The sequence below is a fragment of the Podarcis cretensis genome (assembly GCF_951804945.1).
Source record: "Podarcis cretensis genome assembly, chromosome: 12".
NCBI lineage: Eukaryota > Metazoa > Chordata > Lepidosauria > Squamata > Lacertidae > Podarcis > Podarcis cretensis.
In genome coordinates, this window is record NC_137181.1 from 61472835 (window position 1) to 61500685 (window position 27851).

The 27851-nt window shown below is 42.6% G+C and overlaps 1 protein-coding gene across 1 annotated transcript in view; it reads left to right on the plus strand.

The window, feature by feature from the left end:
• Positions 1 to 27851, plus strand: part of CNTNAP2 (contactin associated protein 2) — a 1037318-nt gene that overhangs the window by 399572 nt on the left and 609895 nt on the right. Inside the window, exon 3 of the mRNA XM_079947520.1 lies at positions 21547 to 21740. Within this exon, the coding sequence (XP_079803646.1) occupies positions 21547 to 21740 (194 nt within the window). The remainder of the gene's footprint in view (positions 1 to 21546; positions 21741 to 27851) is intronic.

Sequence of the window (27851 nt, forward strand, 5' to 3'; positions counted from 1 at the left end):
CATTCCCATTGAAACTAATCTAGTCTCTGAGATTTCCCTGGAACTGAAGCAACCTTAAAGGAGGGTACACTGTGGCATCGTCTCTTTCCTTTGATTAATTTATTCTTTATTTAGTATTAAATCTATTTCCCAACTTTGCTCCATGCAGTTCAAGGGTGTATGCATGGTTCTCTCCCTCCCCATGTTCTCCTCACAACAACCTTATGAGGTAAGTTAGACTGAGAGACAGTGGTCAGACATTTTCTTCTGCTGCTTGCCCTCCTCCCCACAGTGGACAGAACTTGACCGAAGTTGACAGGTGGTATCTGGTTTCTGTGGTTCTGCCCCTCAAGTCACTCATCTACATCCCCCACTAACTTGATGAAAGAAAGAAAGAAAGAAAGAAAGAAAGAAAGAAAGAAAGATCCAAGGTTGTGATCAGCTGTGGCAACAGAAGCCTGTGATAAACTGCCCACCCAAAAAAATAAAAATGGGCTAACAAGCTTCTATATCATAAGTGACTGCAGATGTAGAAACAACACTTTTCTATCAGCTTGTCTGTGGTAAACAGGAATCATTCTAGTTTTATCCACTACTGTTTTATGCCATGAGCTGTAGCCTGAAAGGTCAAAAGGGGTATGGAAGATGGGGGGGGGGAGAGTGGAGGGCTCTGTTAATCTTCTGCATTTAAGGCCTTGTGATAAATATGAATAAAAGAAAAGAGGATTGGAGATAAGAAAGCACATATGATTTGAACATCTTTGTGCTACAATACAGATAAGGAGAAAGAATTTACATTGAAACATCCTTTCATATTGCAATGCAGATCAGCTCATTGGAACACTAGTATTAGTAAAGAAAGGCACATAAACTTACTACTTACTTTAAAAAGGAGATTTTCTGGCCTTTTTGTGAAAGTTTTTGAATCCCAGCATGAAAATTAATTGTTCAGGCAATGTTTGATTCAATACTTAGCCTGACAAATCCACTGGATATTCCTGAGACGTTGTTGACCTTAAATAATATTCAGGATTGGGATCAGGATCAGGGGGAGGGGGAGGGGGAGGGGCGGCTCCCACCATTCTTCCTCAGTACAGTCCCTGAAAGCTAGCAAGTATGGGGGGGGGGTCTCCAGGTCTCCCAGCCTCTCCCCGGCTCCCATTCTTCCCTATCTTCCTTTGGAGTCTGCCGTCCTTGGGCCAAGCCTGATGGGAGTCCGGAGACTTGGACACCATCCATGGGGTTCTGGTGGGGCCCCCAACCCTCCAAAGGGCACGCAGGAGGTGACGGGGGAAGAGGAGGGAACAAGAAACATTCATTCTGTAATTGAACTTGTCTTCAGAAGCAGCTACACAGGGATGAATTTGGAGATTTGAAGCAGATAAACATGATTTGGAAATAGCCTAAATAAGTGGTACAAAAAGAGAGCTAATATAAAGGCAAGCCCATGATTGATCACAAAACAGAAACCTTGCATCAAAGACAGAGTCGGCATCTGCTATGAAATTTGCCAGATGAAGTGTCAGAGAAATAGAAGTCGAGAAAGAGCGTCAACATGGGAGTTAAAGTCACTCAAGCTTGATGGGATCATCTGCAGACAAAGTCTAGAATCAAAAGAGTTACAAGATAAGAACAGAAGCTTAGTGGCCTCCATTTTTAAAAAAAGAATGAAAGGAATTGCCTTCAAAAATATTATTGAAAACTGACAAGACAGGCAGAAAGCAAAATGTGAACAGGCAATATATCTCACAACTAAAAAGGAGACAAAGTTGCAAAAGACCACGATAAACAAGAAGCAATATCAAAAGCAGGAGAAAGTTAAAAGATTGGCGTCTCTATGTGTGCTCACTAGGGGCTGATGCCCCTGCTCACTTTGCTCACCAACCTCCCCCTGCAAAGACCCTCTCCCTTTATTACGCCCCTCCTCCAAGCCCCTCTCCTCTCCCCATCAAGTTGCAGCTTGCCTCCCCCACCAGGCCACTCCCCTCTCACTGGACTCCCCCTGCGGCCACAAGCCCATCTCGCGCACCCACCTGTGCCCCACTGGCCCATCCCACTGTGGCAAACCCAGCTCATATGCCCTCTCTCACTTGCCCACACCCCCCTTCTTCCTCAAGGCCCCCCTCTCCACAAACGCAGCTCCCTCGCCCACTGGCCGCTTGCTTGCTTGCCCTGCTGCCCGCCCGCCCGCCCGCCTGCCTGCCTGCCTGCCTCCAAGGCTTGCCTCACCATGGAGCATGGGCAGACTTGGGCTGGTAGGACAGTGGACTAGCACAAACATAGTATAAAAAGAAAATGCAGGCCTTGAAAGGGCAGCACTAATGGCCGGCTATTGAGGAAGGCCATTCAGCCTACTATTGTCAGGGGCCCCCAGCAAAAACAGATTTCAGAAGATGGGAGAGCACAGAAAGGCCTGTAATGAGTGTATAAACACAGCTTCAAGGTGGGCTGGGGGAACTAGCAATCTAGACCAAACTAAGGCCTGGGGACCAGATCCAGCCCAATCGCCTTCTAAATTGGGCCTGCAGATGGTCCGAAAATCAGCGTGTTTTTACATGAGTAGAATGTGTGCTTTTATTTAAAATGCATCTCTGGGTTATTTGTGGGGCATAGGAATTCGTCCTTTCCCCCCCCTAAAAAAAATATAGTCCGCCCTCCCCCCCCAAGGTCTGAGGGACAGTGGACTGGCCCCCTGCTGAAAAAGTTTGCTGACCCCTGATCTAGACAATTAGGAACAAGCTAGATATTAATATTCTCAAGCCAAGTTTCCCAGCAGACAAAAATTGGTAGAATACCCTGCATATAGCTTTCTAGGTACAGTGGTACCTCTGGTTAAATACGCTTCAGGTTACAGACTCCGCTAACCCAGAAATAGTACCTCGGGTTAAGAACTTTGTTTCAGGATGAGAACAGAAATTGTGCTCCAGTGGCACAGCAGCAGCAGGAGGCCCCATTAGCTAAAGTGGTGCTTCAGGTTAAGAACAGTTTCAGATTAAGAACAGACCTCCAGAACGAATTAAGTACTTAACCCGAGGTACCACTGTATTGCTCTCTATAAATGTTGAGAAAAGGAAGACTATGATTAAATAAACTTCCATTCCATTTGTAATTTATAACAGACTCTTGATTCATAAATGTGTCTGTTGACTTTATTAAGTTAATGTGCTGTCCCTAAATGTAACTTTTCTGTTATTTCATAATGAAATATAATTTAAAAGTCTCAGTGTTTGCAAACATAAGACATGCTCATACATACCCTTGCAAGGAGGAATCAGGTCATTACAGTGGTGCCCCGCAAGACGAACGCCTCGCAAGACGGAAAACCCGCTAGACGAAAGAGTTTTCTGTTTTGGAGGTGCTTCGCAAAACGAATTTCCTATGGGCTTGCTTTGCAAGACGAAAATGTCTTGCGAGTTCCTGTGGGGGTTTTTTCCTCCCCCCCTTTTTCTAAGCTGCTAAGCCTCTTATCAGCTGATCCACTAAGCCGCTCATCAGCTGATCTACTAAGCCGCTTATCAGCTGATCCGCTAAGCCCCTAAGCCGCTAATAGCGCTAATCCGCTAATGGGCTTGCTTTGCAAGACGAAAAAACCGCAAGACGAAGAGACTCGCGGAACGGATTCTTTTCGTCTTGCGAGGCACCACTGTATATCTATTTTGATCTGTATTTTAGAGTTGCTCCTAAAGATTGCACCAGTGAATTTCCTCTCAACATTTTCACAAATCTCTGTTTTCAGGGGCCATGGTATCTTGCACCCCCTGACAAGACTGGGGGTGAAGGGTCTTGCTTTAGAGTACTGTAGTTCCATTTCTACCAGTAAGGTAGAATCCAGAAGGTGATCCTAGATTTCTTCTCTTCCCAGAAATATAACCAAGACAAGAGAATAATTAAGTGCTGGATGAAATGACTGAGAAACAATCCTTGACAGTTCAGTGCAGCCCCAATTCAGGCAGGAGGGATTATTAGGCAACTGGTTTCTTTCCAGCAGTCAAATGCCCAGTTCTGCCATCAAGCATCAGAACTGTAGGTATGTCATGTGGTTCAAAATGCCCATTAGCATGTGTGGAAGGGTATGACAATAGTTTTGGTTGGCATGCATATTTATGGTATGACAAGGTAAAGGTGTATAAAGGATTTAAAAACCATATTGTAAGGAAAGCATTGTATAATGTTTGGATTCGATATAAAGATCTGTTGGAAAGTAAAACCCCCAGGTGGGTGTCACCAATGGAGGCGAGGGAAGTAAAAAAGCTTAATATGGACTCTAAATGGCCAAAATATCATGAAATTTTAGAATATGATGGTGAAAGGGTTAAACTTCAGAGTTATGAGAAACTAAAGCCCAAGGTTCGAGATTGGTTGCATTATCATCAGATAAATGAGACATTCAAACAGGACAGGAAAATAGGATTCCAGAAAGAGAGGTCAAAACTAGAAACAGAATTGTTGGAACCCAATACTAAGAACTTATCAAAAATGTATAACTTGCTGTTGAAATGGAATACACAGGATGAAACGGTGAAATCAGCTATGATTAAATGGGCACAAGATATCGGTCATGATATTATGTTTGCTGACTGGGAACAGTTATGGACCACCGGTATTAAATTTACTGCATGTAATGCTTTAAAAGAAAACATTATGAAAATGATCTATCGGTGGTACATGACCCCAGTCAAGCTTGCAAAAATTTACCACTTGCCTAACAATAAGTGTTGGAAATGTAATGAGACTGAAGGCACTTTTTACCACCTTTGGTGGACCTGCCCAAAGGTTAAAGCTTTCTGGGAAATGATCTATAATGAAATTAAGAAGGTCCTTAGGTGGACTTTTCCCAAGAAACCAGAGGCTTTTCTCTTGGGCATGGTTGGCCAATTGGTGTTAAAGAAGGATAGGATTTTCTTTATGTATGCCACCACAGCAGCAAGAATTCTACTGGCAAAGTATTGGAAGACGCAAGAACTACCTACTCTGGAAGAATGGCAAACAAAGGTGATTGACTTTATGGGACTGGCCGAGATGACGGGCAGAATCCGTGACCAGGGGAAAGAGACAGTGGAAGAGGACTGGAAGAAATTTAAAATATATCTCAAAAACTATTGCAAAATTGAGGAATGTTAAGATGTCAGGGGGTAAGAGGCAGAGAACTGCAGCAGTAACTAAAAAACTAAAGGAAATTTTATGAAAGGGAATTAAGACAATTGACTAAAGGGTTGCTAAAGAATCACTAAACAAGGATGCAGGGATGGGGAGGTATGGGGAAGTCAAAAGAAAGAAGGGTATGAAACTATGATTTTGAAGTTATATTGGTTTAATTGTTTTGTATGTTTTTGTTTGTGCTTTGATTTTCTTGTTTTTCATCTGTTTTTTTTTCTGTTTGTCTTGTTCTGTTTTTATTATGTGTTTGAAAAATGAATAAAAATTATTAAAAAAACAAAAACAAAATGCCCATTAGCATGTGACTCTCCTCAAATAACCCCCTCCATCCCATTCTGGTCATGGGTGCTCTGGGCACCATACACAGCAGCTGCACCAGGTGCCAGGGAGAGGGATTTCGCAATAGTGAAATCATCATTTGTCCATGAAGTGGCCATCTGTAGTCACCACAAAGATCTAAACAATATTGTGATGCCATCACAACAGCACAAGGTTCCGGAGGTGACCCCAAAGGGTGACCCCTGTTCCCGGGCTGACCCCAAAGGCAATAAATCACTGCCAGAGGTCTGGGGTGCCAACTCTAGGGGGCCCTGGGGGCCCTGGCACCCACAAAATTCTCACTGTGAGTACCTGGGCTCCACTCCTTTCTGCTGTCATGCACCACCCAATGCCACCACCAGCCACCGCTTTACCTCTGGCGCTCTGGTGGAGCTCGCAAGCCCTGGCACCAGAGTGCACATGCGCCTCACCGTCATGACATCACGTCATGATGTCGCAGGGCCTGGGGCATGTGCCCTGGGCACCCACAAGCTGGGGCCCAAGTCGGCACTGCTGCCAGAGATGGAAAGATAGTAAAAAGTTGTTCACGCTGAAGTGAGGCACAAATGTGTTTAAGCACCAAGGATCTGCACACCATAAAAAGGCATGAAGCTCATATTTATATGACTGATCGACAAAGACTCAAGGAAAAACAACCTAAGCTGAATATACATTGGCTACTTGAGGTGTGATCAGCACATCTGTTAATAAAAACATTCATATAGCATAAGCAACACCATGGCAACAGGTAAGTTTAAGCCAAGTTCTAATTTTAGCTTGGCCTACTGTCACATATCAGCTAGGTATGACCTTCTGCGTCTGATTTACTACTGCCTTTGAGTTACTGTTTCTTTTTCTCTGCTGTCTGCTGGTCTTCCTCCTCATTGCCTTTTCATTCTTGCTGCTGTGTGCCAAGTGGTAACAAAGCGAGGGCTCCAGAGATGCGTTCTGTGCTAGGAAAAGACAGAAAATGCAGTTTCTATTCCCAGGGTGTGTGTGTGTGTGTGTGTGTGTGTGTAGCGTCCAAAGGCAGCTTATTCACTTTGCCCACCTCCCCAAATCAATAACACTTCAGTTACACAGTGGCCTCCCCCAATTCTAAAATTTGAAAACACCATGAATACTTCACCACAGGCCACGTACGGAATGCACCTCCTGGGAGCTCATTGTTTGGAAGGGCTCCCCCCGTAGAACCTTCAACTGCCACAGCACTGCTGTGGATCAGGTCCTCCCTAGGCACAGCTGGATCCCCAGTCTATCTAAGGAAATGGGAACAGGACAAAAAGGGAAGAAAATTAAACTAGTCAATCTCCATTTATTATATTAGTGGTATTTATTTTTAAATAGGAAATATTGCCTCTCTTATTTCCTCACTGTTATTGTAGGGAGAAAAATCATTCAGGCCTATCTTCTTAACAATGGTGTGCAATTTGATAGAGCTAGCTTATTATTTTCAAGGTAGATTAACTTTAAAATTGAGAGGTCTCTGTGATTAACTGATTTTTAAAACCCTTGGTTTAATAATCCTTGTGTTGCTTCTGAGCAATCATTCACTGCCAAGTATTAACAAAAGAAGGGAATTTGGTGTAATGCATAAGATTATGATGATGACAACTTAAATGCCGATTGTTGTTCTGTACATCTCTGTTAGAACAGAAATACATGCTGGTGAACCCAAAAACCACAGCTGGGAACCAAGGCTGTGGGGAGAGCTAGGCAAGACGTCCTAAGAGAACTGCTCTGCACCTTGTTCTCTGCATGTCATGTGAGCAGAATTATATCATTGGCTAAGTTTATTGCATGCTCAGCTGCAAAGTTGGGGGGGGCGTGTCACCACTTCACCCTCCCCTGATTAGGATTCCACCCAAGCCGTAAACTGCCAAAGTTGTGACCAATGCTATGGAGAAGGTCAAATCTGCAGTGCAGAGAAAATTCCTTCCCGGCTCCGAATATGGCCACCATTTAAAAGCCATAGCAAACCCAAAATCTGAAAAGGAAAAAGTTAAATAAACAAGCAAAATAATAAAGGCAGGGCCATGCGGGTGATACTCCCGGACAACCGAGCTGCCGAGTTCAGTGCTGGCTGGAATATATGCCTGGGGAGCAGACCTGAGTGAAGACTGCATCCCTCAGCTCCACTTCTCAGGCCACACCCCCCAGGCCCCCACAGAGTGGCTGGATTTGAACATGAGCCTCCGCAGTGGCCAGAAGAAGCAGCAATGACCCCACGAAGATGGTGTGGCACTGTGGGGCGTGGCGGAAGCGCTGCAGTGGACAGCACAACGGCTGCTCACCCTGAAATTAGATAAGAGGCCATTTTCAGAGCACACTGCTCAAGTGGTTGTGGATCAGGCACAAAGTCCAAATTTCTGGTCCTTCAGTTATCCTTGGGAAGCTACTTTTTAACATCCTGAAGATTATAAGCTATTGTCTTTGGACAAAAGAAAGCAACGGTCCATAGAGACTGTATGAAGTGAGGTGGATTATTAATGATGTGCCAAAAGTTTGATCTTGCTTGGCCACTGTCTCCCCCAACCCTTGTGAATCAACTTTGATAGGTGGGTGGGGCTGCCTCACCTGGTGTAATGATGCCAAGGGATTGATGGGTGAGTTGTCCTGCCCATCTGTCAAAATTGGCCCATAGGGGTAGGAGGAGACTGTGACAGGTCAAAAATCCCCCCGCCCCCGGTTCCCCACTAGACACTATGGGGCGATGATGCAGCATCATTCTGGCATATGGGTAGATACTGTAGACTTTGACTTCTACAAAACTTTTTGTAGTCCATCATTGAAGGTTCCAGAATAAAGAGGATGATAACAGGTGAAAGAACAGGACAAACCAGGGTCTCTGCTGCATAGTGTGACCTTGGAGGCAGTTAAACTGCGTAGGTATGAATATACCCATAAGGAGAACTAGGAGAAACTGGTTTTCTTCTTCCCTGGCCTCTGCTAAGACAACCAGAAGATAATTTGCCTAATATAAGCTGACCTAATCAGTCTCTGCAGTCGCTGTCGGCTGCCAAAGTCCAGCCTTTCCTGTGGCCGTCTCACCTCAGCCCTCCATCTAAAAAGCCCAGATGGTTTCCTGTCCGCCAGCAAGTTTTTGATAGAGACATTGCATAAGGCCTTTTTAAACCCCTTTCAGAACACAGCTGAAATTCCCTTCTGATACAGTTGTGAATGAGGGTTGTGGTTTGTTTTCTGTGGGGTTTTGTTGTTGCATGTTTTCATTTGTAACTGGGAAGCAGAGCAGATGGTTCAGGCATAGCTCACTGTGATGTGTCAGTTAAAATAACTGAAGCTACTAAATGCTTGTTTGCTGGTGGCAACTCTTTCAGGGAGACCTTGCCCAGCTCCTCCAACAGCAGCTGATTGGCTCCCAGAGCCTGTTTATCTCGCATTGCTATCAGCTCTTGCCATCCTCTGCTTTTGTTCATTAGGGCAGACAGATCATTGATTTGGCGCTGAGCTCCATTAAGAAGGCTGGCAGGGCAATGAGCACTGAGAAATGTCTCCCCTACCATGGGGATTTATTCTAATTGAGCTCGCTGTTAGGCAGATTTAATGGGAATGCTGCTGTTTTTGATGATAATACTGTGTTTGAGTTTCATATCTTATATATATATATATATATATATATATATATATATATATATATATATATAATGCATACAGTTCCAGGGCAAGATAGAATATTTAATACAATAGCAATTCATAATAATTCATCTTTAAACATGTAGCTTACATATTGAAAAATCATAAAATGCCGTCATTACATTTTGTGCTTTCTCATTTTTAAAGTTCAGCAAAGATTTGAACTTAAACAGTGAAAAGTCATACAAGAAGATGGGACTGACTGGATTTAATAGATTTGGGGATGCTAAAACTGAGAACAAAAGACACACACGAGCAGCAGGGAAATGCAAATAGTGAGACTGAGCTGAAAAGCAGAGGGGATTTTTGTCAAACCTTGTCAGTTATGAAAACCTCACACCTTTACAGTGATTTGTCATGGGAAGGAGGCTAAAAATAGGAATAAAACTGTTTGCCCATTCAGACTCAGAACAGGAAGCAGTGAATTAATTTTATGACATTGTTTACATAGACAGATCTGATTAGCTATTTCATCTGGCATTATGACATCATAGTATCGTAGAATTGTAGAGTTGGAAGGGACCAAGAAGGGTCATCTAGTCCAACCCCCTGCAATGCAACATGGGGCTCAAACCCACAACCCTGAGATTAACAGTCTCATGCTCTACTGACTGAGTTCTATAGCATTCCACAAGCAATTCACTTTTCTTCTGTGCAGCATGCATGGAAAAACACATATACGCTGTTTCCTCACAACTTGCTCAGGTGGTGGGGTAGGCTGGGCTGGGGAGGAGGGACCATGAGCCAGATGGGGACCCACCAGATGCATGTGCCCCTCCCCCCATATTACTTGTACTGCCCAGTTTTAATTGCTGATGATCTCAAATTTGAATGTTCCCTCATGGAAAATAAAATCCCTGCACAAAGAAATGTAGCATTTCAGAGAATGTGCCTGCAGCTTTCCTCCAACATTCTGGTTATATAATGGACAAGAATGTTCATTAATAGTTTAATGAAGTATACATTGGTCTGCGACAGTGTGCTTAAATGAAGGATGTAATATTAAACAAGCAAACAATGATGATGTGGGTTCCTGTGAGAATTCCACAAGGAAAACTCTCTGTCTAATCCAACTTTCTTCCAACTTATGCTAAGACTGTGTACCTGATGAAAGAAGAACTGCCCTTAATCCTCAGATCAATAGACGCTACATATTTCACAGACTAAATGAATAAAGTAATCAACTTGCCTGAATTACACCATGTGATAGATCAAACAGTATGAGGAAACTTCCCATCGATCTGCTCAGTGTGTCTAGCAAAGATATGGTACATGGCCTCCTTCTGGGCTGGTCACCGCTGCCTTCACATGAGCAGATTGAGCAACCCCCAATATTGCTTTCCTTCATTTTGCTTCCTTTTCTTACTGCAAGAGTTTACTCTTAGTTTACTGTGAACTGACACTTTGGAGAAGGATAATATCTTGGGATACCTATGAAAAGATTTTGCTTTTGAAAATTTAATAAAAAGCATTTTTAAAAAATAATTTAAAAAAATAAAGGTGTATTTAATATATTTGCTAGGCCAGGCTTCCTCAACCTCGGCCCTCCATATGTTTTTAGCCTACAACTCCGATGATCCCTAGCAAGCAGGACCAGTGGTCAGGGATGCTGGGAACTGTAGTCTCAAAACATCTGGAGGGCCGAGGTTGAGGAAGCCTGTGCTAGGCTACCCTCCCCCCCCCCCAATGCTGTGCTTGACATTAACATACACACACAGACACACTGCAAACACCTGAGGAAGCATATGCTGAGAGAAAGCCAAAGGTCACTTGGGGTTGAGCTGAGAGTTGAGCAGACATAGCCTTAGTTTAGATCCTGCAGAACATCCACTGCAGCACACTGGCTTCTTAAGGGAGCAGAAACCCATGAAATCCATGCCATGCTTGACTTGGTTAACTGTCTTGGACAGTTTTGTTGCTGAAGAAGTAGGAAATAAGTAGGAGACCCTCATTTGGATTGTGGCCTCACATTAGTTCATATCTCCAGGGCCATCAACTGCCAGGAGGATGTGCTCAGGGTTACCAGCAGTGTGTGAGAGACAATCGTCTGGCTGAGAATATTGAACTTGTGTTTAACGCGTAACATTTCACGAAACCCAGAGTTCTAGAAGGGTGGTAACCCATTTGATCCACACAAGCCTGTGGCTTGGAGAAAGTGATCTGCCCAAAGTTACCTCAGTTAAAAAGAAAGTTGAACCCAGACCTCCCCAGTCTACACTGGTAGACTGTAGAGTGTAGCTCTAGCTACACTGGTGCTCTCCAAACTGCTAGGACCACAGATTGCTAGGACCACAGAATTAATCACCATAATTCCTCTTTCCTTCATGTCTGCTGCCCTTTTGTGATAGTTTTGCCCAGCCTAGGCCAACCTGGGAAAACCATAGCTTTAACTATACGGACCTTTGTCAGCAAGGTGATGTCTCTGCTTTTTAAGATGCTGTCTAGGTTTGTCATTGCTTTTCTCCCAAGAAGCAGACATCTTTTAATTTCGTGGCTGCTGTCACCATCTGCAGTGATCATGGAGCCCAAGAAAGTAAAATCTCTCACTGCCTCCATTTCTTCCCCTTCTATTTGCCAGGAGGTGATGTGACCAGTGGCCATGATCTTCGTTTATTTGATGTTGAGCTTCAGACCATATTTTGCGCTCTCTTCTTTCACCCTCATTAAAAGGTTCTTTAATTCTTCCTCACTTTCTGCCATCAAGGTTGTGTCATCTGCATATCTGAGGTTGCTGATATTTCTTCCGGCTTGATCTTAATTCTGGCTTGGGATTCATCCAACCCAGCCTTTCGCATGATGAATTCTGCATATAACTTAAATAAGCAGGAAGACAATATACAGCCTTGTCGTATTCCTTTCCCAATTTTGAACTAATCAGTTGTTCCATATCTTCTAACTGTAGCTTCTTGTCCCACATAGAGATTTCTCAGGAGACAGATGAGGTGATCAGGCACTCCCATTTCTTTAAGAACTTGCCATAGTTTGCTGTGGTTGACACAATCAAATGCTTTTGCATAGTCAATTAAACAGATGTTTTTCTGGAACTCTCTAGCTTTCTCCATACTCCCAGTAGTGATGTATGGAAGTGAGAGCTGGACCATAAAGAAGGCTGATGGCTGAAGAATTGATGCTTTTGAATTATGGTGCTGGAGGAGACTCTTGAGAGTCCCATGGACTGCAGGAAGATCAAACCTCTCCATTCTGAAGGAAATCAGCCCTGAGTGCTCACTGGAAGGACAGATCCTGAAGCTGAGGCTCCAATACTTTGGCCACCTCATGAGAAGAGAAGACTCCCTGGAAAAGACCCTGATGTTGGGAAAGATGGAGGGCACAAGGAGAAGGGGACGACAGAGGACGAGACGGTTGGACAGTGTTCTCGAAGCTACGAACATGAGTTTGACCAAACTGTGGGAGGCCGTGGAAGACAGGAGTGCCTGGCGTGCTCTGGTCCATGGGGTCACAAAGAGTCAGACATGACTAAACAAATAATCAACAAATGCCAACCTGATGCCTTCCAGAGGTTTTGGTCTTCAACTTCCACCAGCCCCAGCTGTCACCATCCCCACCAGCCTGGTGCTGATGGGAACTGTAGTACTCAGCTAGAGTGTCCTGGGCTGCTGACAGTTGAAAAGCAAAACTGCCCGTGGGCAGGGCTTGTCACTTCTTTAACTCAAGCACAGCAGAGCGCCTAACTTTTGAGGTGCTTTATAAACAAGGGCCAGTTGAAGTAGCAGCAGTAGGATACTCTCCAAGTGGCCTGAGTTTCCAGGGACAGCCCTGGAATTACAGAAGCCGTCCCGGATTCTGTTTTGATCTAGAATGTCCTATTTTTCCTTTTTCCTCCCCTCCATATCTCGGAGAACAATTAAAAGTGGTGTATGTGTGTGTGTGTGTATGCAGGTTCAAAAATAGAGTCCTGCTTATACAGAAAATAATTTTTCTGCACCAAATGAAGGAAATAGTGAAGCTGTCACAAGAAGCCCTTCCCATAATTTTGAAGCAAAATGTCACTAATCCATTTTAAATTCTGTTATCTCAGTGCTTCAGCAGCTAGCCATTTTTTTTTTAGGAAATATGTGGAGTGTTTCCTGGATCCTTGCCCATCCTGGCTTATAAAAGCTAGCCGGGAAGGACTGGGCGATGGGCTTTGTGGGGTGGTGAATGCTTCCCTCCGTGAGGGAGCCTTCCCAGACCCGCTGAAAGAGGCGGTTATTAAACCGCTTCTTAAAAAACCATCTTTAGATGCGGCCACGATGGCCAACTATCACCCAGTCTCAAATCTTCCATTCTTCATAGAATCATAGAATCATAGAGTTGGAAGAGACCACAAGGGCCATCGAGTCCAACCCCCTGCCAAGCAGGAAACACCATCAGAGCACTCCTGACATATGGTTGTCAAGCCTCTGCTGAAAGACCTCCAAAGAAGGAGACTCCACCACACTCCTTGGCAGCAAATTCCACTGTCGAACAGCTCTTACTGTCAGGAAGTTCTTCCTAATGTTTAGGTGGAATCTTCTTTCTTGTAGTTTGGAGCCATTGCTCCGTGTCCGCTTCTCTGGAGCAGCAGAAAACAACCTTTCTCCCTCCTCCAGGTGACATCCTTTTATATATTTGAACATGGCTATCATATCACCCCTTAACCTCCTCTTCTCCAGGCTAAACATGCCCAGCTCCCTTAGCCGTTCCTCATAAGGCATCGTTTCCAGGCCTTTGACCATTTTGGTTGCCCTCCTCTGGACACCTTCCAGTTTGTCAGTGTCCTTCTTGAACTGTGGTGCCCAACTGTGGTGCCCAGGTGTTGTACACGATACCTTCCAGCACACATTTTTTTTCTTTACAACAATCCTGTGAGGTAGGTAAAGCTGAGAGGTTGCACTTGGCTCAAGATGACCGATGTTGATGTGCAGATGTTGCCTATATGTGCGGTGAGGTCAAACACAGGAGAAGCTTTCTGATGTAGCATAGAATGTCCCTCTTTTCATCGGAGCAATGTTGGAGGGTATGCTGTAGTAATAGTAATAATAATATTTTTTTATTTATATCCCGACCTCCCCAGCCGAGGCCGGGCTCAGTGAGGCTAACAAGCAATAATAAAAACAAGGTGAATGAATACAACTTAAAAACAAAATTAAAATACAACATTAAAATATTGAAACATTAAAATATTAAAATGTAGCCTCATCACAGGAGGAGAAAGGAAAAAAGAAAGGGAGGGAGGGAATCAAATTGGCTCCAAGCCAAAGGCCAGGCGGAACAACTCTGTCTTACAGGCCCTGCGGAAAGAAATCAGATCCTGCAGGGCCCTGGTCTCATGAGACAGAGTGTTCCACCAGACCGGAGCCAGTGTTGAAAAGGCCCTGGCTCTGGTTGAAGCTAATCTGACTTCCTTAGGGCCAGGGACCTCTAGGGTGTTGCTATTTATGGAGCTTGAGGCACTCCGTGGGGCATACCGGGAGAGGAGGTCCCATAGGTACGAGGGTCCTAGGCCGTGAAGTTGGGTGAATCTCCTGACTTTGCCTTTTCTTTTTGTAACTTCAAAGGTTAATTGTTTTTAAGCAGTATATATTTGATTCACTCTCTTTAATCATTTGTAAAAAATGCTAGCATATTTGTGTGTACACACAGCAGGGATTGGTTCATGTTAGTGACAGACTGTTTAGCTCTTTATATTCTGCACTGCTAAGACCTCCTCTGTGACAGGTTTTGTTCTGGAAAAAGAGGCTAGAGGCATCTATAGACTGTGATACCCAAAGGTTAAACTGCAGAAGCAGACCTTCTGTCATCAATTTAGTGAGTGATTGCTGCTGGTGAGGTTTCCTAGGGAGCAAAACAGCTTTCTCCATGAGTCAGCAGAGCCTGCTTGAATCTCAGACAGTTCTGCCTAGTAGAAAGGTCTTTTGCCACCAACAAATATGATTCTAGTGTTCTAGAAGTTTGGTTTATTGTTTGTTTGCTTTTTTAAGCATTCGGAATATGCCGGACAAAAGTGATGTTACATCCTAGACTATCTTATAGTGCTCATGCTTCGTGTGGCATCATGAATTTCAAGTACAGCCGATCATGAAGGGAATGCAAATCCTTTTAACTAAGGCTCAAATTTTCCCAAGCAGCTTCACAAGGGAGTAAGTCTCACCAAACTCAGTGGGATTTACTTCTGAGGAAGGATGTTTGAATCTGTACCTAATGCTTGTTAAAATGGTATTGCTATTCCTGTTTGGGATACAAATTCTATACATTCTGTTAGGAATGTGTGTGTCCTGTTCTCTTTATACATTGTTACCCATAATACAAGCTTTCTTAGGCAGCAATCCTATGAATGCTTGAGAGAGAGAGACCCCACTGAACTCAGTGGCATTTATTTAGGAATAAATAATGGACTGCTCAACTCTAACATGGGTCAATGCAGGCATCACAATAAACCACAGTTTACTGTGATGGGAATGAGCTGCAGTGAGTCTTGGGTTCACAAACTGCCCCAACCCCTCTGCTTCTTTGGCATGGCCAAAAGAAAGAGGTTGAATTTTTTTGCTTCTTTTATTATAAACTGTACTGTCATTTTGTCCTTATGCAGTGAACCAATTTAGTTTATTTATGATGTGTGTGAAATAATCCAGCTTCAAATAATGGGCTTGTTTGTTATGTTCAGCATTTGAATGCAAGGCTAAATTATTGTTAACCAGAAAGGGGAGGACAAAGTTGTGCCACAGGAGAAGGGAGAGGGCCATAGCTGTCAACCTTCCCTTTTTTGCGGGAAATTCCAGCACTGTTTCCCGCTGCTATCCCGGATTGTTAGATATCCCGTAGACTGTCCCCAGGATAGGTGAGGCTGCTGATCCCTTATTTTCATAGAATCATAGAGTTGGGAGAGACCACAAGGGCCATCGAGTCCAACCCCCTGCCAAGCAGGAAACACCATCAGAGCACTCCTGACATATGGTTGTCAAGCCTCTGCTGAAAGACCTCCAAAGAAGGAGACTCCACCACACTCCTTGGCAGCAAATTCCACTGTCAAACAGCTCTTACTGTCAGGAAGTTCTTCCTAATGTTTAGGTGGAATCTTCTTTCTTGTAGTTTGGAGCCATTGCTCCGTGTTCGCTTCTCTGGAGCAGCAGAAAACAACCTTTCTCCCTCCTCTATGTGACATCCTTTTATATATTTGAACCTGGCTATCATATCACCCCTTAACCTCCTCTTCTCCAGGCTAAACATGCCCAGCTCCCTTAGCCGTTCCTCATAAGGCATCGTTTCCAGGCCTTTGACCATTTTGGTTGCCCTCCTCTGGACACCTTCCAGTTTGTCAGTGTCCTTCTTGAACTGTGGTGCCCAGAACTGGACACAGTACTCCAGGTGAGGTCTGACCAGAGCAGAATACAGTGGCACTATTACTTCCCTTGATCTAAATGCTATACTCCTATTGATGCAGCCCAGAATTGCATTGGCTTTTTTAGCTGCCGCGTCACACTGTTGGCTCATGTCAAGTTTGTGGTCAATCAAGACTCCTAGATCCTTTTCACATGTACTGCTCTCAAGCCAGGTGTCACCCGTCTTGTATTTGTGCCTCTCATTTTTTTTGCCCAAGTGCAATACTTTACATTTCTCCCTATTAAAATTCATCTTGTTTGTTTTGGCCCAGTTCTCTAATCTGTCAAGGTCGTTTTGAAGTGTGATCCTGTCCTCAGGGGTGTTAGCAACCCCTCCCAGTTTGGTGTCATCTGCAAATTTGATCAGGATGCCCTTGAGTCCATCATCCAAGTCGTTGATAAAGATATTGAATAAGACCGGGCCCAAGACAGAACCCTGTGGCACCCCACTAGTCACTCTTCTCCAGGATGAAGAGGAACCATTGATGAGCACCTTTTGGGTTCGGTCAGCCAGCCAGTTACAAATCCACTGAGTGGTAGCATAGTCAAGACCGCATTTTACCAGCTTCTTTACAAGAATATCATGGGGCACCTTGTCAAATGCCTTGCTGAAATCAAGGTAGGCTACATCCACTGCGTTCCCTTCATCTACCAGGCTTGTAATTCTGTCGAAAAACAAGATCAGGTTCGTCTGACATGACTTATTTTTCAGAAATCCATGCTGACTATTGGTGATCACAGCATTCCTTTCTAGGTGCTCACAGACTGTTTGCTTAATGATCTGCTCCAGAATCTTCCCTGGTATTGATGTCAGACTGACTGCGCGGTAATTATTTGGGTCCTCTCTTTTCCCCTTTTTGAAAATAGGGACAACATCTGCCCTCCTCCAGTCTGCCCGGACTTCACCTGTTCTCCAGGAATTCTCAAAGATGACTGCCAGTGGTTCTGAGATCACATCTGCCAGTTCTTTTAATACTCTTGGATGCAGTTCATCTGGCCCTGGAGACTTGAATACATCTAGACTAGCCAAGTATTCTTGTACTATCTCCTTAGTTATTCTGGGCTGTGTTTCCTCTGCTGAATCATTTGCTCCAAATTCTTCAGGTCGGGCATTGTTTTCTTTATCGGAGAAGACTGAGGCAAAGAAGGCATTGAGGAGTTCAGCCCTTTCTGTGCCCCCTGTTTGCATTTCACCATCTTCTCCTCTGAGTGACCCCACGGTTTCTTTGTTCTTCCTTTTGCTACGAACATACCCATAAAAGCCTTTTTTGTTGCTTTTAACCTCTCTAGCAAGCCTGAGTTCATTCTGTGCTTTAGCTTTTCTGACTTTGTGTCTACACGTGCTGGCTATTTGTTTGAATTCCTCTTTGGTGGTTTCCCCCCTTTTCCATTTTTTGTACACATCCTTTTTTAATCTTAACTCAGTTAAAAGTTCTTTAGATAGCCACCCTGGCTTCTTTAGGCACCTTCCATGTTTCCGTCTCATTGGTATTGCCTGAAGTTGTGCTTTTACTATCTCCATCTTAACAAACTGCCAGCCATCATGAACTCTCTTTCCTTTTAGTATTACTGTCCATGGGATCTCACCCAGCACTTCCCTAAATTTTATGAAGTCGGCTTTCTTAAAGTCAAGAAATTGAGTCCTAGTATGCTTGGCTGCTCCTTTCCGCTGTATAGTAAACTTCAGAAGAGCATGATCACTTCCACTTCTACCCCACTAACCAGGTCATCAACATTGGTTAGGACCAGATCTAAAATGGCTGTTCCTCTTGTTGCTTCTCCCACTTTCTGGACAATGAAGTTGTCTGCAAGGCCAGTGAGGAATCTGTTTGACCTTATGCTCTTGGCTGAGTTTGACATCCAACAAATATCCGGGTAATTGAAGTCCCCCATTACTACTATCTCCCTTCCTTTTGCATGCTTGGCCATCTGTTCCAGGAAGGCATCATCTATGTCCTCCGTTTGGCTTGGGGATCTATAGTAAACTCCCACAATGAGGTCCCTGTTATTCTTCTCTCCCTTAATTTTGACCCAAATTCTCTCACTTTGGCTTTGAGGTTCTAAATCTTGGATCTCTTCACAGGTATACACATCCCTGACATATAACGCCACTCCTCCTCCTTTCTTGTCTGGTCTGTTTCTCTGAAATAGATTGTATCCCTCCATTATTACATTCCAATCGTGGGACTTATCCCACCAGGTTTTCGAGACTGCTGATTCCTTATTTTCAAATCTGAAAGTTGACAGCTATGGAGAGGGCTGATGCGTGAGTCTCACTGCGGTTTGTAGATGTCATGATAATCAACAGTTTAGCAGGATGCGTGAATTGGCTCTAGGGTTTGCATGCCCAGGCGCAGCCCCACCTCCCTTCTGGGAGCCAGACCTCAGGATCAAGGAATAGGCATGACAACATATTTGAGATTAAAATGACCACAACTTTATTAAATTTCAGATGTAGGAAACCTTGGCTTAGGCATTGGGTGTGTATCCCCCTCAGCCCCCTGCTGGGGGTCTGAGGCCAGACAGGGTCAGTTCAGGAATTTGGGACACTGCAAAATGTGTTTACACAGCTGACTGCCTCCCGCATTGCTGAGGGGAGCTCTATGGCCCGCTGCTGTGTGCTTGTGGTCAGCGACTCGCTTCAAGACCCCTCTAACAGGGAACCCTGATATCGCCGCCACAAAAGGGGTGAGTCACCACACCACCCCTTCTTCGATTGTTAGACTAAAGGATTCCACCCAAGGCTTAAAACCGCCAAAGTTGTGACAATTGCTATGGGGAAGGCAAAACCTGCAGAGCAGGGGAAATTCCTTCCCGACTTTGAGAAAAACAGCAACCATCTTCTGACCGTAGCAATGCCCATGGACTTGAAGGAGAAAGGTTAGCCTGCAAAGAAGGATAAAGTTACGAGGGAAAGCTGGGTGGGTGATGCTCTGGGGTTCAACTGTGCTGCCACCATCAGCTCCGGCCCCCTTTCCTACTTTGGAGCGGACCAGAGTGAAGCCTGATCCAATGCGGTCCCCTCCTCTTGCCCCCACCCCCCAAGCTGCTGCGGATAGGTCAAATTTGAATTTTGGGTTTGGTGGCAATCCCAGTAAGTTTATTGGCATGCTTTCGATGCTTTATTATTATAGCATTGTGTTTTTATATTGTATGCCACCCTTTTTTATTTTCTGTGAAAGTGCAGTTTATAAAGATTCAAATAAATAAATGTGGGAATAAAATGTCCACAGCAACTTCAAGAGACAGATCCCCAAAAATTGCTTTAAAGAGGGAGATGGTTCAAGAGAGTTTAATGTATGATGATAACAACTGCTAACTCCATTGCATTGGAAATCAGTTCATTGCCCCACCAACAGCTATAAAACATTTGTCAAGCAAAGCTCAATGTACTTCATGATACCCCTATATGCTCAGCCAACCAAAATGAAAGTCATCCATTCTCCCCTTTATGTTTCACTGATGAAAATCTTTCAAGCTTATACATTTCAATGAATGCTACGGTGCTGCAGAGAGTTTAGACGTAGATACTCTTTCCCCTCTCACTTAATTTGAAATGGTCCTTTAATGTGGGAACTTAGGAAGGACACAGAGAATAAATCACCTGCCACTGAATTGCAGTAGTCAAGCCTGACGTGAGATGTTGTGGCAAATTTGTTGAAGCTTTGAAGTTATTACACTTTGACAGTTATTATAAAGGTATAAGGATATAATACTCGACTGATATATATTCACCATAACAGAGCTACTGCTGAGCTTTGCCCAAAGTGAATAATTTTGAGGTTCCTTCTAACCTGGGTGAAAGAAATTTCTGAGACACTTCAAGGGAAGCAAAATGGGTTTGATAAGACGAGCAAACCTTCAGAGAGAGGCTACACACATTCCTACTGGAAACTCACAGAAAACAGCCGTGCAGCTTGTTGCTGAAGCTGTGTTGTGGTTCTCTCGTCCGCCTCTCAGTGAAGAAATCTTCCACAGAGTGGACAAAGTAGAGCATTAAAAAAATGTCTCAGAGGGAGCTTTATAAACCCCTATACTCTATTATCTTCCCAAAGGGTCTGTTTACACTGCTAGCAAGTGGCCATCTAAAGAAAAGCTAGTGTGAATTAGTACTTTTGGCAACAATCCTGCAGGAAACATCTTACGCCATCATTGTGAGAATGGAGCCATGTTGTGTAAGGCACCTAGTCATGTTGAGTCTGTGTGGAGTGTGAATAATTTCTAAATTTGTGAAAATGACTTGGGTGGACCAAAACAGTCACTCTCAATTTATCACAATACAGCAGCTGGTAAATTGTGGGGGTGGGGGTGGGGTGGGTTTGGCCATTTTGGCCATTCCTGTGCCCAAAATTCAAATGTTGTCAGGGAGGAGAGGAAGTTTTCTGTACAGTGGAGCAGAGCTTCTTGCACCCCCCCCCCGCTTTATTCTTTTAAAAGCACCTGTCTCTGGCAAAAGCTTCAGTGGCATAGGAGGCAGCGAGAACTTCCCTCCTTGCCATGGCAGATTTGAAAAGTTTTTTAAAAAGGAAACTTTTTTTAAAAAAACACACACTTTCTGCTCTTCCCCTCAAAATGGGAATATCAATTTACACACACTCCTCTTCCATCTCTAGCAGGTGTATAATCAGAATTAAAGTGTGGTAGTTAAGTTTTACTCAGAATAGATGCACTGAAACCAACTTAACTCAATCATGTTCAGTGGTTTCAATAGGGGGTGTTCCACTACGTTTTATTCAGAGTAGACTTATTGAATAATAGAACGATAGAATTGTAGATTTGGAAGGAACCCCAGGAGTCATCTGGTCCATCCGCCTGCAATGCAGGAATCTCCACTAAGGCATCCATGACAGGTGGCCATCCAACCTCTGCTTAGAAACCTCCAAGTAAGGAGAGTCTACCACCTCCGGAGGGAGACTGTTCCACTGAAATTAGGTAACATGGCAAAATTTTACTAATGTCTACTCTGAGTAAATCTAAGTGGAATGCCACCCACAATCTTTCAGCTGGGGTAATTTCCAAGAAAGCTCTGATAGGTATTAAACAGTGTAAATACCTGTCTTTCCATCTAACTTTTCAGGGGCTGGAGGCTGGTGTCCATCAGACAGTGATCATTACCAGTGGCTGCAAGTGGATTTTGGCAATAGGAAGCAGATCAGCTCTATTGCTACTCAAGGCAGATACAGCAGCTCTGACTGGGTGACGCAGTACCGGATGCTCTATAGTGATACTGGGAGAAACTGGAAGCCATATCACCAAGACGGAAATGTCTGGGTAAGTGATTTGCCCAATGGCACGACATTGCTCTCTGTTTATGTTCTTGAAATATACCTTATTTCACTGGGAATCTAGTGGGCTGTGTTGAGGGTTGACTCTGAAATCAGGTATGTTTCCTTCTACACAAATCATAGCAGACTGCCTTCCTGCCCTGTGGATGGAGTTACATTTGTTTTCTGAATACGTTGTGATGGGATTCTTGTCTGATAGTACTTTGTCTCTTATGGGGTAAAGGGTCATGTTTTCAGGGACGAGTGGATATAAATATGAAATTCATGCAAATGTAGAAAAATATTTTAATCTAGAAAGAAGTGCAACAAATGGGAAGCGTGGCAGAGGTTTATAAAATGGTGGGGAGAAAGTGGAGAGAGAATTTTCCTTTCTTTCATATGGCTAGAACTCCAGTTCATCCAATGAAAACCATCTGCAGGAAATTTTCAAAGGGACAGAGCACTTTAGAGAGACAACAGTGATTAGGGTTTTTATTTTAGAAAAAAGACCAATTGAGAGACTCCTTTATAAAATTATGCATGGTGTGGGGAAAGTAGAGAGAGAGAAGTTTCTCCTCTCCCGTTATACTGGAACACAGAGACATCCAATGTAAGTGGTGGCCAGGAGAGGCAGGGCAGGCAAAAGAAAGCCATTTACAGAATTTACTACCGCAGGATGTGGTGACGGCCACTAAACCAGATGGCTTCAAAATGGGATTCGGCAAATTCATGGAGGGAAAAGGTGTCAGTGGCTGACTCTGTCCAGCCTCCAGTTTCAGAGTCAAAGAACACAGGGAGAGAGCTCTCTTCACGCTGTACCTCTGGGCTTCCCAAAAGCATGTGATTGATGCACTACTGCAGAAAATAGTGTTGAACAAGGTGGACTTTGGGGTTAGGGTTAGGGTCTGATCCAGCAGGGTTATTTTTATGTTCAGAATTTGGTACTACATGAAAAATCCAGCAGTTTGAGAAGCTCATCTCACTTTGAATGAAAAGGAAGCTTCTACACCTTATATAACCCTGGGGATAAGCTTAAAAGCATGTGACTAATTTTTGGTAGGATCCATGATGCCAACGCTGGGGTCAGTGTGATTTCCCAGTGGTGAGAGATGCCTTGCACAACTCCTGGATTCTTCCCATGACAAGCAGTAGCAGAAGAAATTAAACCAATTGAGCTAATATTCACAAATGTGCTTATTTCACATAATTTATAGAAACTGTGACATTCAGCATTTCTTGGTGCAGCATTTTGGAATTACTGTTTTTAAAGTATAGAGTATATATTTAGCCTCACATAGTACCTTGCTGGGCTTGCTGCACTCTCTTCACAAACCTAAAGCACAGTGATTCCTTGGTAATGGCGTACATATCTCGACTTAAATGAGAAAGTAGAGGAACAAGAAACTCCAAGTGCAGAGTTCAGCAATATTCGTGCAAAAGCAGTTTAATATCAAATGAAACAGCCAGGGGACAAAATCTGGGAAATGAATGGGCTTTCCTCCAAATATTATAAAGTCATGAAAGACTATTTAATTCAACCACTAATGGAGGTTTGCAATGAAATTATGGAGGGGAAAAGAGCGCCGGAGTCGTGGAAAGATGCTTACATCACTCTTATACCGAAAAATGAAGCGGAAAAGACACAGCTTAAGAACTACCGCCCCATTTCCCTACTTAATGTGGATTATAAAATTTTTGCAGATATTTTAGCTAAAAGACTGAAAAAAGTTTTGGCAGGAATTATACATAAAGACCAAGCAGGCTTTCTTCCAGGTAGACATATGTCAAATAATACAAGGAATTTAATTGATATCTTTGAAAAATTACAAGTTAATATCAATACGAAAGCAGTATTGATATTTATTGATGCTGAGAAAGCCTTTGATAATATCTCTTGGAGTTTTATGAAGAAAAATTTGCAAGGGATGGGGGTGGGAGAAAGGTTTGGGAACGGTATAGGGGCGATCTATTCTGAACAAAAGGCAAAGTTAATTGTGAATAATGCGGTTACAGAAGAAGTTAAGATAGAGAAAGGGACACGACAAGGCTGCCCAATCTCCCCTCTACTTTTTATTTCAGTCCTGGAGATATTGCTGAACATGATTAGAAGGGACCAACAGATTCAGGGTATACAGGTCGGAGTGAAACATTATAAATTAAAAGCCTATGCAGATGACTTAGTTTTGACATTACAGGAGCCAATCCCTAGTACTAGAAGAGCCTTGGAATTAATACAAGAGTTTGGTCAAGTGGCAGGGTTTAAACTCAACAAATCAAAAACTATGGTTTTAGAGAAGAACTTAACACAAATGGAGAAGGACAGGTTTCAGAGAGAAACAGGTTTAACAGTGGTGAAAAAAACAAAGTACCTAGGGGTGAATATGACTTCAAAGAATGTTAATTTATTTAAGGATAATTATGAAAAATGTTGGTCTGAAGTGAAAAAAGATCTTGAAATATGGACAAATTTAAAATTATCCTTATTGGGTAGAATAGCAGTAATTAAAATGAATGTATTGCCAAGACTATTGTTTTTGTTCCAATCACTGCAGATAATTGACAAGATGGATTGTTTCAAGAAGTGGCAAAAAGAAATTTCTAGATTTGTCTGGCAGGGCAAAAAGCCCAGAATTAAATATAAAATTCTTACTGATGCGAAGGAGAGAGGGGGGTTTGCCCTGCCGGACTTTAAACTATATTATGAGGCTGCAGCTTTTTGCTGGCTGAAGGAATGGCTACTTCTTGAGAACACAGACATTCTTGATTTGGAAGGGTATGATAATGCTTTTGGATGGCATGCATATTTGTGGTATGGCAAGGATAAAGTACAAAGGTCGTTCAAAAACCATATTGTCAGGAAAGCGCTGTTTAATGTTTGGATCAGATACAAAGATCTTTTGGAGAATAAAACCCCAAGGTGGCTTTCTCCAATGGAGGCTAAGGCCTTAAAAAAACTTAACATGGAATCTAAATGGCCAAAATATTGTGAAATTTTGGAACAGGAGGGAGATAAATGGAAATTGCAGAGTTATGAGAAACTTAAAGATAAGGTGCGTGACTGGTTACATTATTTTCAAATAAGAGAGGCCTATAATATGGACAGGAAAATTGGCTTCCAGGTGGAAAAATCGAAGTTGGAAACTGAATTATTAGAACCCAGGGTTAAGGTATTGTCGAGAATGTATAACTTGCTGCTGAAATGGAATACTGAGGATGAAACGGTTAAATCTGCTATGATAAAATGGGCACAAGATATTGGTCATAACATTATGTTTGCTGACTGGGAACGGTTGTGGACCACCGGTTTGAAATTTACGGCATGTAATGCCTTAAGAGAGAATATTATGAAAATGATGTATAGGTGGTACATGACCCCAGTCAAGCTTGCAAAAATCTATCACTTGCCCGATAATAAATGTTGGAAATGTAAAGAGGTTGAAGGTACATTTTTTCACCTTTGGTGGACGTGCCCAAGGATTAAGGCTTTCTGGGAGATGATTTATAATGAAATGAAAAAGATATTTAAATACACTTTCCTAAAGAAACCGGAGGCCTTTCTCCTGGGCATGGTCGGTCAATTGGTGCCAAAGAAGGATAGAACCTTTTTTATGTATGCTACTGCAGCAGCAAGAATACTCATCGCAAAACACTGGAAGACACAGGATCTACCCACCTTGGAAGAATGGCAGATACAAGTAATAGACTATATGGAACTGGCAGAAATGACCGGCAGAATCCGAGATCAAGGAGAAGAGTTGGTGGAAGAAGACTGGAAGAAGTTTAAAGTTTATCTACAAAATCACTGTAAAATTTATGAGTGCTAAGGGCAGTGTAAATGAAATGATGGGGATCCAGTGATTAGGATAAGGAAGTGTATAAAGGGAGAGATAAAGGATAAAACGAATTTGAATGAGCTTGCTGAAAAAAATTTTTAAGGTGGAATACAAGAAGGGAAGGCGGGAGGAAGCAAGGAAAATAAGGTTTTGAAGACCATTAGAATGAACCAGAGTTGTTTTTTAATGCTTCTTTTACTATTATGCTGAATTTTCTGTATGTTTTTTTTTGTTTCTATGCTTTTTTTTTGATATCGTTTGTATTTCTGATGTCTGTTGTCTGTTGTTTTGATTATATTTTGTGAAACTTAATAAATATTATTAAAAAAAAAAAAAACAAAATCTGGGAAATGAAGGAATGAATAATAACGAATGAGCAGCAGTTTGGGAGCATGCAGTGGGAGGGAGCATGGATATTCTGAGCAAGTAATTTTTAAAAAAGATATAAAGGAGAACAAACTGTGACAATCTCCATCAAATGTTGAAATGACCCTTTTCTGTATGCATTAGGGAAAGAAGTTCTATAATTACCTGCTAGGTAAGAAAGAAATCGAACATCACACAGTGAGATGGAGTACTTTCAAGGTGAATTTAGAGAAAGCTTTCTGTTTCTGCAAATGAAGCTTTCTGCCTTTACCCTCTTCTGCTTTGGGATATGTTCCGTTTTCTTTGATTGCTAATAACATTAGTGAGGCTCTTCTTTGTATGGAATTGGTTTCTTCTTGCAAGTTCATGTACAGTATGATGAAATTCAGATTTTTCATCAGCAAACTTTGGACATTTTGGGAAAGGCTATGAAGTTCACCTATAGTATCTATCGTACATGCCTGTACTCCAACGTAAGGATGTACATAGGACTGATGTAAATGCATACATACACTTTCCATTTATGCTGACTTATCAGGAACTGTCCTTATTTTGTAGTGCTTGTCTTTGCGTAAGTTATTTTCTCTTTCTGATGTGTCCCGTGTCCCCGTTCTGGTATAGGAAAATAAATATATGAAGAAAACATGTTGTCTTTCAAGGAAGCAAGTCTCCCGCCTTTTTATATAATAATTATCCCATGCTAAATATTTAATGAATGAAGTGTGAAAGCACATCTACAAGTTCCATTATCAATAAGCAGTGGCTGCAGAGCCTGGCCTCAGGTAAACCTGCTCATCTGGGTGGAAGGCTGGGTTGGTATTCCTCACACTGCCATTGCATCTTACAAAAATGACCATGTTGACAGGACATGCAGAGTTGAAGCATTCATAGTCTTACATAATTTAAAAACCATCCATAATATTGTCGTGATTGATAAATGTTTATTAGACAACACAATAAAAAATAGACACATTGCATGAACATACGCAAAATGCTTCAAACAGATGCACACAATTCTGAAAAGTGAAATTAAATCATTTTTAATTTGGCAGATAATGAAAGGGATTTGCTAAAAGAACAAAATACTTGCACATCAGAAGAGTTTAGTGCTCTAATTTTGGTATTTGCTTCAAAAGTAACATATTAACATAGTCAACAAAGCTGAACAAATTACTGAAAAGGTACTTACTCAAACCTTTACATTGGTTTGATTATAATAACTCTTGGCACAATTTAACTTCTCTTTCTTTGCCTTCATTATCCTCAGCTTTATTTGTCCTCCCTGATATTTAACCTGATTGACTATCATGTTCCACATGGTTTTGTTTAGGAATGTTAGTGACATAACAAGGAGAAAGATTCTTGAGGACAACAGGGGTACTTAACCAAACAAATATGGTTTAAAAATACCAGAAATAGGAGAGAAATAACGCATTTACCTGTCTCAGTTGCAGGCTCACTGAGGTGGCCAGTTTGCACATTCAGAGCAGCACTTGGTACAATCCCAAACTGTACCACCTCCAGAACACTTCTGGCAGATTGGAAGTCCTTCATTTTAAGGGAGATGTTGAGATGGGGACAGTTCCTCCCCTTATGAAAGTTCACGGGTGGTATGTTTTTATTCTATTTAGACCATTTCTATACTGCCTAATATGTAAATAATATTTCTAAGCAAAGCAGGCAACTTAAACAACAGCAAATGTTTCCAAAAATAGCCTGTTACATGTACAAATGGTACATTAATACAAAATTACTAATAAATACAGACCAATATCAGTTCCTTTCCCTTCTGACTCACCTTTGTTCTCAGGTTCCTGGCTCCTACAAAGCACTGCACCCATCCATTCTGGCTCTTAGCAGGGCCTAAACAAACACAGCTGACCCACAAAATCTCACAAAGGAGGATTCCTGGAAACAAC